The sequence below is a fragment of the Macrobrachium rosenbergii genome, chromosome 44 (assembly GCF_040412425.1).
Source record: "Macrobrachium rosenbergii isolate ZJJX-2024 chromosome 44, ASM4041242v1, whole genome shotgun sequence".
In the NCBI taxonomy this organism is placed as follows: Eukaryota; Metazoa; Arthropoda; class Malacostraca; order Decapoda; family Palaemonidae; genus Macrobrachium; species Macrobrachium rosenbergii.
In genome coordinates this window covers 24843004-24858409 of record NC_089784.1, presented here as the reverse complement: position 1 = coordinate 24858409, position 15406 = coordinate 24843004, and the positions used below count along the sequence as shown (strand labels likewise).

The following is a 15406-nucleotide window of genomic DNA, read 5'->3' as shown; positions in this document are numbered from 1 at the left end:
GACTGCAATGCAAAGCACAGCGAGTGGCTAAATTCAAATTCCACAGATTAACATGGCTGGTCTGCTCTCGAGCTCTGTGTACCCTCCGATTTTTTACACTGAGGAACCCACGCATATTTCTGGTAACTGATTAGACCTCATATTCACAGATGTTCCAACTAATAAGACGTCCAAGGTCTGTGAGTATACAGGCACTTCCGATCACTGAGCCATTGAGATGGACGTATCTGTCAATCAGTATATTCCTAATTCCACCATTGGAAAAGCGGTCTGGCTGAAATCAAGAGCAAATTGGGATCGCATTACTGAAGCATGTCAGGCCCTTAATATTTCAGATGCTATACCATATTCATGGGGCCCATTGACGGTTGGCTGGGCTGTTAGGCAGTAAGTCGGAAGCAAACGTGTCGCTCAACCAGTAATATTTCCTAGCCAGTTCAAAGTCTCACAAATAAAAATCTTATAATCCAATGATGTCATTTCTTACTTCATATAAAGAAGAACATTTTAAATTTATCCTAATTTTTTTCAGGCCAACAAATAATTACAATGATCCCCATCTTACGATTCAAGCGTTCAGGTTACTCTTCGTATCAGTGTGATTCAATGCTGTTCGAAAATATCTTTTAGCCAATATTTCTTGAAATTCTTAATTTCCATAATTTCCATTCCTCACAACGTTTCTGAAGACTCCCATGATATAACCGTCCGCCCTACAGTATAGTATCTATAGTGATACTCAGGGCGGTTTTCCTGTGATTCAGTTAAGCTTAGGATTGGAAGCTCCTGCTTCTGGCGTCAATAGACCTTTAGAAGTCGAAGCCAGACTACCAACCACAGGGATTACTTCCGAATTAGCGTCGGCGGGAAAAGAAATCTCTCGGTGAGGTCTAGAGTCCTCTGGAGGAAAAATCTGACGGGATTTCTCTTCCCCCTTTTTTCTGGAACCTCTCTGCCATGTTGGTCTGACCTACTCTTGGAATTCGCAGACGTTTTCATGCGAGGAGGAAAGTTTAGAATTCTTCATGCCGTCGCTTGTATTTTCTTTCTTATTTCTTTTTCTTGGTTCAGATTTTTAGTTTTCTGTAAAAGAAAGCTATTGAGCCGGCTTTGTCTGCCCGTCCGCACTTTTTCTGTCCGCGCTCAGATCTTAAAAACTACTGAGGATAGAGGGCTGCAAATTGATCCACCCTCCAATCATCAAACATACCAAATTGCAGCCCTGAGTTTCATCCAAGGTTCCAATCAAACATACCAAATTGCAGCCCACCTGACGTGATTGAGTTTCATGGGCTGCGGCTAAGAGTTTTATGGGCCATGGCTGAGCCTACAGCATTTATAAAAATCAGTCAGTTTAGATTTATTTTCACCTGGATTTATCTTGTCGAGTTCTTTATGTACCCCAGTCCAAGATACATCTCACTTTCCCTAAGCCGCTCATCTTGCCTAGACGATTCAGTTGTCTCCAGATCTGCCTTTACGATGTACTCTTTTGCCATGAATGATCGTAGTAGCTCCCTATAAAGCATACATACTTTGTCATGCACCACTGTGATCACCGTTTTATCTGACTGAAAATTATGACTTCTCATTTTATAGACAATCATTACCAGAGGAAAACATTTAATCTTGATGAAAATGCTTTTTAATCAATAGTCTTAAAAAAGCTCAAATCCCAGAATTATCGTATAAAACGTACGATAGTTGGAGAAGGTATCGTACATCGTACCAGAGGCAGCGTACGAATGGCGGTCCTGGGCTGAGGCCACCACCGGACAGGAAACTCGATTGCGCCACAGAAACTTCGGCGCATTTTTTAGTTGTCTCTAAAGTATTTCACCTTTGTTCAACTTCGTAGTTCCTAACGCTTGTTTCAGTGGACATTTTTTTTACTTTACTATAAAAAATTATTTTCTCTTTATCACTAAAAATTATTAATAATGATTTTCGTTACATTCTATGTAGTAAGGATTCTTTTTATGTATTAATTTTTCCTACTTTTCATCTTCGTGTCTTGATCATTGAGACAGGTTGAAAACCGACACTAACAATTCACTTGACCTGCAAGAGTGACCTTCACTTATTTTCTAAGATCTTGGACCTATTGCTATGTCAAAAAACCAAACTGGCAACGCAAATATTTGAGTTGCTAATTTGGTTTTTTGACACAGAAATAGGTCCAAGATCTTATATACCTTACAAGATTTTTGACGTCTTTCGAGTTATAATATTGTTATTCTAGATCTGCCAATTACATTTTTGGTGCGACCTACATGGAAGTTTTTTTTTATGTTTTGAGGATTAATATTGTTACTTTAAAGTTGACCAGCAATATAGTAACATACCCTAAAAAAAAACAAAATATTCTAAGAAATCCAATTACTCTTTAGTGGCGCGTTCAAATTTAAAAGACGTGATTCTTAAAAGTCACTGAAAACTAGTCCTGCTGAAATGTTTGGGGAATCCTCATGTCCCGCGGCGTTGGACGATGATGATAATGGTTCAATTTTTAAGAAATAAATAAGGTTGTTTCTGAACATCTGGATGATTGCTCACTCTACTTGGAAAGTCATATGTGTAAACAACTCTACAAGTTATCTGATTTTTTAAAAACTTTCCATCTGCAATAGTCTGATTTTTAATCTTATGCCAACTAAGATTTCGTAACGACGCATTCCAATACATTGCAAAACAAGCTCGTTTTACTTTCTGTTTTAAAAAGGAACTTTCGAATTCATGCAAACACGCTTCAGATAAGTTTGAAATAATCAAAATAAAAACAAAAAATCTTGGTATATACTGAAAAGAAAAGTAAGACCATCCGGTTGAACGTGAGTTAACAACCGTAAAATGTAAAATTTGATTCAATGTGTAAAAAAAAATTGCATGGAAAAGTTATCTAAGAAGGAATATGAAGAGAAAAAAATTTTAAGAATAAAAAAAAATTTTCAGTCAATGACACTTCTTGCAGCAAAGATTTCCTATCACTCACGCGTGAAAATGCTATTGAAATATACACCAGTCCAACAAAACGCAATGCCTTTCTCTATAAAAAAAAAATGATTAAGAAAATGACACAAGAAAAATGTCTTAAAATCATTTCGACTGGATACTAAATTTAGCTAGATTCGAATAAAAAACAGACGGACCAGTTTAATAAAAAAAAAAAAAATTGACAGACCAATTTAAATGAGAGAAAATTTCGAACGAAAGATGAATATGAAAGGCAACTCAGCTTTTGCTCCAATTCATCAAAGAACACTAGTTAACTGCCTTCATGATAATTAAGTCTGCCTGATTAGTAATGAAAGGATTCACACCCCCAATCCGCTCCCCCGCCCCGGCTGCTCCCCCAACAAAGATGCCATTCCTTGGTCGTGAGTGGAGAGGAAACGCTGTAAGGCCATAAAATAAGGAACAATTCCTCTCTTGGGATTCCGAGAAGGAAATTCGTTTTTTCCCAGAGTTGATCAGCTGCAATAAAACCTTAAGAGGCAGAGGAGGAAGTAGTTCGCTTTCATGCTTGATTCTTATTTGCTCTCGTTTCAGTTATTTGTATCTTACTGCATACCTAGAGTTAGATTTTGTGAATAATCTTGGTGTCCTCTATTGCAAACTATGTTTTAATTTTTTATTTATTTATTTATTTTTTTTTTTTTTGCTAAAATCTTGGCCTGCAATACTGAGCATAAAGTATTATACGACAAAGTTACAGTGGTATATATTCCATAATCATTTCTCAATTTTCGGTTAAATTTGCTTTAATAACAAAGCAAATTTTGTTGAATTGACTATCCTTGCCGTTCTTTTAATAAACTTTCTTGAATGCTGAATATAAACACATTTCAACGTTCTTATGAAAAAAAATTATTTGGCAATATAATTTTCATAATCCTTTCTCACTGCTGTCAAATTATAAAATTTCAAAGCATCATATGTATATTTTTTTTAATTCACATCATAAAACAATATGGGAATGTCCTTTCAAATTTGTTTTTATCGAATTAAATATACTTCCAGACTATTTCCTAAAGATATAAAATACATAGATTTGTAGACAATGTGCAAAGACGTGTTTCATTCACTAAACAAGATGAATTTGATGAAATAACTTCCTGAAATGAAGAAGAAAATCTGTAGCCCTACGAAATTAAAATCTGAGTGTTGAAAAGTATACAGCAAAATACCTTTATTATTAAGCAAACTAGATAAACAACCTTCAAGCATTTCATTACGAAAACCAAGTGACCAACAAGTAACAAATACTTTCGATGTCTTTATGAGATCAGCTACAAGATATCCTGATACGATCATACTGAAGCTTGTCAAGCCAGTGTGTTTACGAGTAAAATATCTCATCTTTAATTTGAGTCACTTTGCAACATTCTACCCCCAAAAGAACGGCGCTTTTTTTCCAGGGCGGAATTAAACCTGTCCCTCATTTGATCTTCCATTACTATTTCCATCAGAATGAAGGAGAGTGGACTTTCAATAATCGGAAAACCTGGCATTATAACCCAAAGAGGATATCAAACAGAGTGCAGAGCAAGTCTCCCGAGAGATTGCTAAGAATATTGAAAGTCATTTCACTTCCCGTTCGTCACGTTCCTTTATCTTTTTCACCGGTCTTTTCGGATCGTCCGGATACCCACTTCAAAAAAAGAAAGAAAAAGAAAATAGTAAAAAGATCTGGTGGCCTTTCCAATTTCTGAAGCCATTATTTATCACTGCTGACGATGGCGCCGACTAAATCGGATTTCAATTTGTAGTCCCGACTATACATCATGTGAAATTTATTCCTAACCTCAGGGCAGAGGTTATGAATAAGGAATCTCATTTTATCACAAGGGATATTGGAACTGCTTCGTCTCCCTTAACCTCCAATTATCCCTCCGGAAAGTGTGGTCCCCGTCTCGCACGTTACTTTGTGCTTGTGTGTGGAGGGTATACCTCCTTTCCCCCTTCCTTCTCTATTTAGTTACTCCATAAATATTTCCTGATCGTAGGTAAAACAATATAAAAGACCTAAGAACAGTTTTGAGAATAACAGACACATCAGTGCAGGAATGGAACCAAATAAATATCGAGTCTCAATTAAATTTTACTCCGAGTCGTGTACGAGATTAGGATTCTGTTTACATGCAAACGTCCTTTGCCCAGAATTCTTGTTCCTCTTGCTTGCAGAACTATTTCAGAATCTCTTGGCAACGCAATTCATTTTACTTCGCCGTATGTGAATAACCCATCCCTTCAAAGCTGATGCATTGCATATGTACGTGTATAAGAGTAAGTCTATTCAAGGGAAGATGAATGTTTCCTATGTGAATCACAAAGGCTACATAGTTTTTAGTTTTCTGCAAAGAAAACTATTGTGCCGGCTTTGTCTGTCCGTCCGCACTTTTTTCTGTCCGCTCTTTTTCTGTCCGCCCTCAGATCTTAAAAAACTACTGAGGTTAGAGGGCTGCAAATTGGTATGCTGATCTTCCACCCTCCAATCATCAAACATACCAAATTGCAGCCCTCTAGCCTCGGTAGTTTTTTTTCTATTTAAGATTAAAGTTAGCCATAATCGTACGTCTGGTACCGCTATAGGTGCCAACAACACAGGCCACCACCGGGCCGTGGCTGAATGTTTCATGGGCCGCGGCTAAAAGTTATATGGGCCGTGGTTGGAAGTTTCATCGCCGAAGAAACTTCGGCGCATTTTTTACTTTTTTTTTATAAATGTTTTGGGGTCGAGCGTAGTGAATAAGAATTTTTTTGTTATTTCGTTGGTATAATTTTTTTTTTTCACGATTTCCCTTAGCGGGCGCTTGTATATCAACGTCAGCTACTTGAGTCTATAACCAAAGAATGGTCAACGGATAAGGCAAGGTCATTTTTGGCAAGCCAAACGTCATGTAATTCAATAGCACAAAGACACTGGTTAAACGCAAGCTGGTAAAGAGAGCGTTGAAAGATAAAAAGGAAATATTGACAATATTTCCCATTTTTCTTTTTTGGCAACTATAATCTCCGAATGTCAAATTCTCAGAGGCTATGAAAAATGTAAACTTTGCAAAACAGATCCCACTGTGATCACAAGGTATATTTGCGTCAATTTACATAATGCATTCCGAACGCATCAAGTTAATGATGGATAATTTTCCCAACAAACAGAGGCAAAACTCGGGCGTGGTTCTTACTGCTCAAGTTGTCTGGCGTCGCATCAGAGAGAATTAAACATGGATTTCAGCAGCGAATAAGGGGAAAAACTGTAGTAAATAAATTTTCGATTACTTTTTTTTATTGTCGTTTACCCATTACATGAGTACTAGACACATGAATAATGAATCTAATATTTAGGCTTCTTAATTAACTTCTAAATGTTACAGGCAACATTTTATGTAGATCATATTGTTGGTTCTAAAACTCTCTTAGTTGTATACTGAATCTGAAGCGCAGCTCTTTAATAATCGCGGAATAACTGAAAAAAAAGTTACCTTTGCGGAACGAATTATTCTCAATGATGAATAGTTATACAACACAAGCCTCTCATAATGATTTCCAAACAGTATTTTTCCTAGAATTTACATTTTAATGTAAATGTAAAACACTCTAATCGACAAGCTTTATACACTCTAAACAGGTCAATTTGTCCATTTCAAAAATCTTATGTCAAACATACATTTCAACGGGAAATTAGGTCTGTGGTATCCTTACTACTCAGTCTTCGGCCCCATTGCGCTCTTATATTTATGATTACCTAAAATGGAAGATTAAACTAAGAAATACTGTAGCAAAGGAGTGAGTAAGAGGCCGCGTCTACAAACTTACTGATTCACTCAAATGTTGTTATTGATTGAGCTGGCTTTATGCCAGCACGGGCTCTTGCTCACAGAGCAGTCCGTAAAGTTATTCAAACAACAAACAGACTGGTCAAAAGCTCTTGCGAGCGGAAATGTAGTGCCCGGCACAAGGCGAACAAAACAGAGGTCAGAGTTACAACCAAATGTGTTTGTTGGAGGATGGAAAGATGCACATAAATCAATATACTCGTACAAGACACGAATGAAGTTATGATACATATAGCTGGAATGCTGACATTGTAACGCTTGCGCTAAGAATGATACATTTAACATAACAATAATATGAACGAGAATACATGTACATAGGATGCGTGACATCTGCTGCTTCTTGTATGCGTGCGCTTGGCGAGCAAAGGTGCTCGTTGTGAGGAGATTAGCTGGCTAGGTAAGATGGACGGTGTGTGGGTCCGTGTGGGACCCTACAATACAATGTTTATTTAACAATCAATAGTGTTAAGTCTGTCAGCAGCCTTGAATTTACCCAAGTCAATGAAGAGTTATCATAAAGTCAGTGCTGGGCTAATGCTAGCCTCTCCTAACTCGTTCATAACTGGTAGAAGATCTTTCTAATCTCCAAGTGTTAAAAAATAAGAATGATTAGTGTTTAGTGAAAAGAATTCCTTATTTTCTTAATCGTTTCCTTTGCCATGCATATAGAAATGCGAGCCACTCAGCCAATAGGTAACGTGGAATATGAACTACAAGTCTCCAAAGATACAGACGTTGTTTGCCTCCCCGCTATATTACCAAAAATATAGCAATATTCACCTACAAGTTTTGCAAGTCTACTCTGGTACTGTAAAGCTTAATCTAAAAATAAAAAAAGTGAAACATTAAAAAACAACATCGAAATAAAACGACAAACTATCATCATGAAACTGTCCCACGATTCCCACACAGAATAAAGCAGAAATAAAACCTGGAATAAAATCTGAACTAATGTTAAAAAGAGACAATCGGATTACGAGACAATGGTTAACGTATTTTCTTTTTCCAGACATTTTGCCTTTTGGCTCTATCTATAGTTTTCGAAAGAGCCGGTTTTCATTCTCTCCTATAGAGTTTATTTGTCATTTCTCTTAATTACGCTTTGGAACAGAAGCCTTTTTTAATCGTATTCTGGTTTAAATGTGAACATACGAATTGTGAGGATCAACCTTTAACGCTGTCCAAGGTGAATTACATATTCTCTCTCTCTCTCTCTCTCTCTCTCTCTCTCTCTCTCTCTCTCTCTCTCTCTCTCTCTCTCTCTCTCTCTCTCTACGTTCTTTTTCACTCCTTTCTAAAAAAAAAAAATTTATGGTAAAAGCGACGTTTGCTGGGTGAAAATAAAATCAGAGAACTTTCTTTTAATCTCATGCAGATTGTATTAACGAAATTGTATTCGCGCGGAGGACACACGAATGAAAACCTACAGTATTGACGGCATAAAAGAACATAACTGCATTAGTCTTGCTGCGATCTGTTTTCAGGAGGCCAGTGAAATCACAAGGAATTTAATTAAAACCTGTATGCATTTGTGTTTTTGTATTCTGATGGAAAATTTTTAGTTAATCAACTACTGACGTTTAGTGATGAAATTATTGACGTCATTACTCCACGGTACTTTGAGTTCAACATTTGCATCTTATTTATAAAGATCATTGCTCCAAAATTGTTCTGACAATCCTTACTGCGACGAAAACGTTGGGATCTTTTAAAATATGAACTCTCTTACATATGATACTTTGCTTGGGTACTCGGTAATTTCCATTGGCTTCTCGGGATTCTAAGGAATAAGGAATCACAGTAGAACATTTATTTGCATGCTGCAGCATTATCAGGACGACTGTGTGATAGCATTACATAAAATAATGAATTACTTAAAGTTCAGCCTTGTAAGAGGGCGAAATTCTCACTGTGCAAACAAAGATCTACAAAGTCTTGTAAAACCGATGCATAAGCGATATTTTTTCAAGGATTTGAACGACAATCTTTCATTTTATTGAACTTAGAGGAAGGTAAGAAAATCTGTAGGTGAATATTGATATTACATACCTACAGGACGATTCAAATTTGGTAATAAGATCTTGAAAATGCGTGACTGAACTATGCAAAGGAATTTTTGCCATGAGTTTTACGTATGTCATTAACAAGGGCCTTGCTAAATAATCAAGATAATCTCAGGGTCTGGCCCTCGAAAACATCAAGATCAAGAAATAATTAACAAGACAACTTAGTCCCTAAAGTAAATGGAGAAGGTTTTAAACTTTAAAATGTAGGTTTTTTGTTTTACTAATAAGGCCTTACATACGCCGCCGACGAAAGAGAAAACGAAGACTGTTACAGAGAGAGAGAGAGAGAGAGAGAAAGAGAGAGAGAGAGAGAGAGAGAAACAGTGGTTTCATTTTAGAAAACGAATACTGAGCTTGAGTTCTATCTGGTGGCACCACCCAAATGCGAATCGAATTGACGAGCAGAAAATGGAATTTATTGAAAGTGGAGCAAGATCTACAATTCCTCGGGGAAAATGGCTCCATGGAACCCGTGCTAAATTTCGTTTCCTCAGTCCTGATAATATATCCGCAGAATCTTACGCCATGACTTTAGATTATTTACGGTGGGGAAACAAACAAACAATGAAGAAAATAAAAAATACAATAAGGAATAAAAAAAACTGGTCAAATCAACATAACGAAAATGAAAGATTCCTCTGAAATTACAACAGTCGAATTCTATTCCAAATATTCGGCTACGTGCAGATCGAGGCGTATAAACTATCTCAGAAACGGCCGAAAATATCGGAAATCTTTGCAGAATGGACGAGGGGGCAGTAATGGGGCCGGGGGGGGGGGGGTCACAGCCAATTCAGGGGCAAAACGCCTTACGTTGGGTTAGGTCAAGGGAAGGTTAGTTTAGGATGTATCAAGTTCCTTTGCAACTTTTAGCAAAGAAACATACTTATCCCCGCCAAGCCTGGCCTAGCGGTCCCCAAATATTAAAAGATAAGGCTGTAAACGACTGCGCAGACTGAATTCCTCGCAAAACAGCTATACTTCAGAAGCGCTTCTTTTTCGTTTGAATTGGGGAGATAATTTCATTTGCAAGCGTATACTGCCCTCATCTTCTTTCCGGTTCGCTCTCCATTCGCTAATACGGCCAATTCGCGCCAGCTTTTGGCGTTAGTAGCTGCAAAAAATTAACCTCATTAAGAAACAATAACGTAATGGACTGGAAATGTGTATTAACCTCCCTGATGAGATTATCGCCGGCATCCTCCGGGATTAGAACTGTACATTAGACGCTAATTGCATTACTCGCCACATATTATACGGCTTTTTCGACCATTTAGGCTTCGAAAAGAATCTACGCCACTCTTCGTTCTGTTGCATAAAGATCCTGGATGGTTTAGGTTTTAGCAAATGAAATATCTGTCACATTCTTACACCGAGATTTGAAGGCTCGTAGGGGAGAAATATTGTCGCAACATATTTTCCTCCTGAATTCTGCTTATTCAAACAAACTTTCGCTTTCTTCTGTCAGTCATTTTGCCCAGTGACATTATTAGTGCTCGCGATTTATGAATAATCAGTATGATCGTACTTTATGTATATACATGTACTACATATAGGAGGTACTCTATCTTTATAGAGAGCTACAGATTTTGCAACTGTTATCTTGCTTTCCGTTTTCACGAGTTAAAACAGAAAGACAGTTTATTGTCAGGAAAACACAGTAGCATGGTACTAAGCCATTTGCAGTACATTTATAAAGTTATTCTGAAATTATCTTTAGCTACATTTCTAGATCTATTCTGAAATTATCTTGGGTACATTTATAAAGCTATTTATTCTGTGTGTACATTTGAATATTCGTGTATTTTTGTGTGCAGAAACTGTTTTATCAGTACATTTATGTGTTTCGGCACCCTGCCTGGTTTTGCAGCCTCATTCTGAAATTATTTTTGGGTACATTTATAAAGCTAATCAGAAATTATCTTTGGGTACATTTATAAAGCTAATCAGAAATTATCTTTGGGAACATTTATAAAGCTATTCTGAAATTATCTTTAGGTATATTTATAAAGCTACTCTGAAATTACCTTTGGGTACATTTATAAAGCTAATCAGTATATTTATAAAATAATATTTGGGTACATTTATAAAGCTAATCTGAAATCATCTTAAGGTGCATTTATAAAGCTATTCTGACATTATCTTTAGGTACATTTATAAAGCTAGTGTCGTTTCATATCTTCAATAAAGTTACCATACAGTAACTCTGGATTAGAAACTGAAATAGTCCTTGAGTTCTGACATTGAATAAACTGAAACCTTATTATTCTATTAATTGCTGACCTTGAGTAATAAAAATAAAGCCTGTTATTTTTCGCCTACAGTAATTGCATTGGTTGGTAACTGCCGTTCAGGATAGAAATGAGTCAAATGAAAGACCGATGAAATAATTGATCATTTTCTAAATTATAGTCAAGAAAACTTGCACCAAAATTTCTAACATTGAAGTTCATGCTGTGAGAGATTAATAGCCATTAACTGATTTCATAGATCAGCAGATCAAAGTTTCGACAAAAAGATAAATAAATAAACACAATGCCTGAATAAAGACCGCGTCAGTCTGACATTAGTGACATACTGCTTTTTCAACTTTCTCCAACAGAATTGTTACGACTAATCAATGGAAGAAATTGAAAAAGAAATGAAAATCTTAAGTGAAAAACAAAATCAGTTACTTATAATAAACAAGTAAAAAATGTACCGAAGTTTCTTCTCGGTATAATACTGTATGACCCGCGGCCCATGAAACTTGAATCACGGCCCGATGGTGGCATATCCTATATCGTTGCCAGAAGCACGATTATGGCTAACTTTAACCTTAAATAAAATCAAAACTACTGAGGCTAGAGGGCTGCAATTTGGTATGTTTAACGATTAGAGGGTGGATGATCAACATACCAATCTGCAGCCCTCTGGCCTCAGTAGTTTTTAAGATCTGAGGGCGGACAGAAAAAACTGCGGACAGAATAAAGTGCGGACGGACAGACAAAGCCGGCACAATACTTTTCTTTTACAGAAAACTAACATGGCAGGAGGACTCTTATCTCTGTAAGGTAAGCAGAGAACGGGACAATAGGCAAGGGAAAATTCAAACTTCTACAAATTCGCAGAATTATTCCCATGCTCGAGAACATTATAATGCAAATACTTTCCGTATACACCAAAAGATTATTTTTGGAACTTAGGCTGAGCACATAATTCCGGATCTAAAATCTTATTACTACCCAAGAAGTCGAGAAAAATCACTTCTGAGAAGAAAAGAGGAACGCCAGCATGCGTGTTTGAGCTGCAAAGAGCGTCAAATGTTTTCTAGTTTGATTTTCTGGGTAACGAAGTTTTTGTCAGTTGTCTTTTCCCTTGTGCTTGAAAATTTTGGGGGACGTTTTTCTTACCCTGATGCTGCAGCCTTATTTAAGGTCAAGGATTATTTCGTGGATCCTAAGTGTTAGCATCCTGGAAGGCAGACTGAATGCAGACCAAATGTCACATTCAGTTTTGAGAAGTTCAAACATTTTTCTGTTTCAAAAATATGAGCATATGCATGCACATACACATACATACATACATACATACATACATACATACATATATACATATATACACATATGTATATATATATATATATATATATATTTATATATATATATATATATATATATATACGCGTGTGTCTGCATGTGTGTGTATATATGTAAGTATATTGTCCCTGGATTCAATCCTCTTAACATATACAGATCTTTGCTGGAAAAAAGCAAATATCCCAAGCTTCTTAACAAGTGTCAAGAAAAGAGAAAATCAACTTTATATATACATATATATATATATATATATATATATATATATATATATATATATATATATACACATATGTGTGTGTGTGTGTGTATGTACATACATATAGAACGGTGGGAAAAGGATAGGAAACCTATGAGAACCTCCAGACTTCTCCAAACCTTTGCGTCTGTACACAACATTTTCAACATATTAGGAGCATTAACAGACTCAGCACGCCGCAAAGATAAATAATTATTTCAAATCTCAAAAAGATCAGAGCACAAAAATCCCTAACGTTAGAGCGACTCCAAAACAAACAGCCAAACTTCGGAAGTTTTCTAAGTAAATAAAGTATGTCAACGCATTAGAAGAAAACCAGACGAAAGTTCTACCGAAGCAACTCCACACTTGTACAGAAAGATGAGAAATAGTTTGAGTCTACAACGAAAAGGATTTTTTTTTTTATTGAGACATGACAGTGTGAAAAACTCGATTACTTCTCTAAAGGAGAGAAAATAAAACGTTGTATAGGATCCTTTTAAAATGAGTTCTCTTACTCTTTCAGCATCCAGTTATGATACTGATGATGAACCTAGTTTGCATTCGATTCATGGACTCCATTATACGAACAAACTAACATTTTCCGCGCGCCATCAGAAGCATGCCAAAACTATGTACAAAATGCAGAGACCGTAAAATGACCAAAAAATAAAATTTGTGGCCGCGAGGGGGAGGTAGGCAGGGAGGGAGGGAGGGAGGGAGGGAGGGAGGAGGAAAAGGGTGACCAGAGCGCGAACGGACACAGGGAAATAAAGTCCCGCGGTTTTGTGACATTTTTTTTATCTGATTTCGAAACAAAATAGTTCTTTTATAAGCAAATGGCAACAATGCATGACGAGAGATTACATTTAAATTTCAGATATGGCTGTATACTTTTTATTTCAGCGCCCATTCGGTTTGAATGCATTTTCGATCCGTTATGTTTTGACGTTCTATGCTTCATGAATGGCTATAAAGGGTATTTTTGTTAATTAGTGTGATTTTTTAAACGAATGTTAAGTGGAATAAATCAATAATCTTTTTGGCTCCTAATTCTCATTATAACATAAGGGACGAGTTTAGATGCGTCTCATTTGCATTCACCAGTAACTACAATACCTCACTAATAATTCATAGCCCGTAAGGGGGGGGGGTAGTTCATCAGTGTACCTCATATGGCCCACTGTGGGCATTACTAAATTCTGATTGCAGTGTCCCTTCGGCCCTAGCTGCACCCACGACTTTTTGGCCTTTTACTTTACCTCCATTCCCTCACTTTCTTCCACCTTGCTGTCCAGCCACCTGCTCCTTTTCATTGTCTTTCACATCTTAACCAGTGAATGGTTGGAAGTGCCCCACCACTGGCTTTGTAGTCTAGTTTTCATAGAACAAAATAATTCATATTCTACTTATCGTAGAACTATCTCCATTTCAATGAAACAACTTATCGATACTACCGAAATTGCCTTTCTGTTTTCATACGCAATCCCCGAGCGCTTTACTATCACATAAAACAATTCCATAAACTGGGCGGAACACCGCCATCACAATTCTACTGCCCACCTTTCTGCCGAACGAACTCCATGGCACGTATCGAGACGCGCACATCATACTCACGCGATGTACAACAGTTTCTGCCCTGAAGAACGACACATGATTACTTACCCTCGGCCGCTTGGTGAGCCAGAAGCCATAGCATCCCTATGAATAAGAACGAGAATGCTCCGCCCATTTTAACGACAGCATATCACTCCTTTTATGGGAATAAAGTTTGATCCTTGCTCTGGGTTAGGAGACGAAGCACGTTCTTACGCAAAGTTTGACCGCCAATAACTGCAGATAAAATGTGTTATATATTTGCCATCGAATGGATTATACGTGAGCATAACGGGGCCTGCATGCACTGGGCGCTGTCTGTAAGTGGTGGAACGTGTCAAGTTTTGCTCGTGATGTGTTGGAATAATATCATTTATATTTTCATTTATGCTTCTGAGGTAGTTTGGAAACAAGCGAATTAGTTGGGGCTATTCTTTAGACTGCTTGTGAAATTAAAGGGAAAGCAAATTAGCACTTCAAGAACATGACATTATTCTTTACAGTACAAACAGAGCTACAAGAATAATGGATATATTTCATAGCGCTCTTGCTTCATTGTATACTTATTTGTAAGACAAATAAACAACGAAATAAGATTATCTTAACTTTGTTTAATTTAGGCACCAGAAAGATATTAGGAATTTCTTTGTTACAAAGAACGTCATGAGAGAGAGAGAGAGAGAGAGAGAGAGAGAGAGAGAGAGAGAGAGAGAGAGAGAGAGAGAGAATGCCTGACTTCCGTTAATATCTTGCTTGGTGACAACTGATACAATTTGTGTGGATGATTGTGTAGCATTTGTTTGTGCGTGGTAGTGTGTTTGTATATGTTGGTGCATGAAAGTTAATACTTAACTAAATGAATTGGAAAAGTGCTTCACTACAATGCACCCTTCATTTATTACTGCTTTTCACTGCACCAAAATCACTGAAAACTGTTTGCCGTTACTGGATTTTATCTTATATTATTCTTTAGTGCATATCTTAGTTTACATGCTCAACAGGAAGTTTACGACGACATAGCGTTGAGTCTCCAGCGTACAAATAACTGACAGGCGGAAGCAAACCGTGTTTCCTAGTTTGCCAAGAATACAATCA

General features: G+C 37.0%; 1 protein-coding gene across 8 annotated transcripts in view; it reads right to left on the bottom strand.

Moving 5' to 3' along the window:
• LOC136829436 (uncharacterized) overlaps positions 1-15406 on the bottom strand; it is a 387116-nt gene that overhangs the window by 347250 nt on the left and 24460 nt on the right. For 2 of the 8 annotated variants that reach the window (XM_067088058.1, XM_067088059.1), the window contains exon 2: positions 14381-14704. The exons of 1 other annotated variant lie outside the window; for it this stretch is intronic. In XM_067088058.1, coding sequence (XP_066944159.1) covers positions 14381-14447 — 67 coding nt within the window. In that variant the 5' untranslated portion in view covers positions 14448-14704. 5 more of the 8 variants (XM_067088062.1, XM_067088060.1, XM_067088063.1 and 2 more) reach the window with 3 other exon arrangements.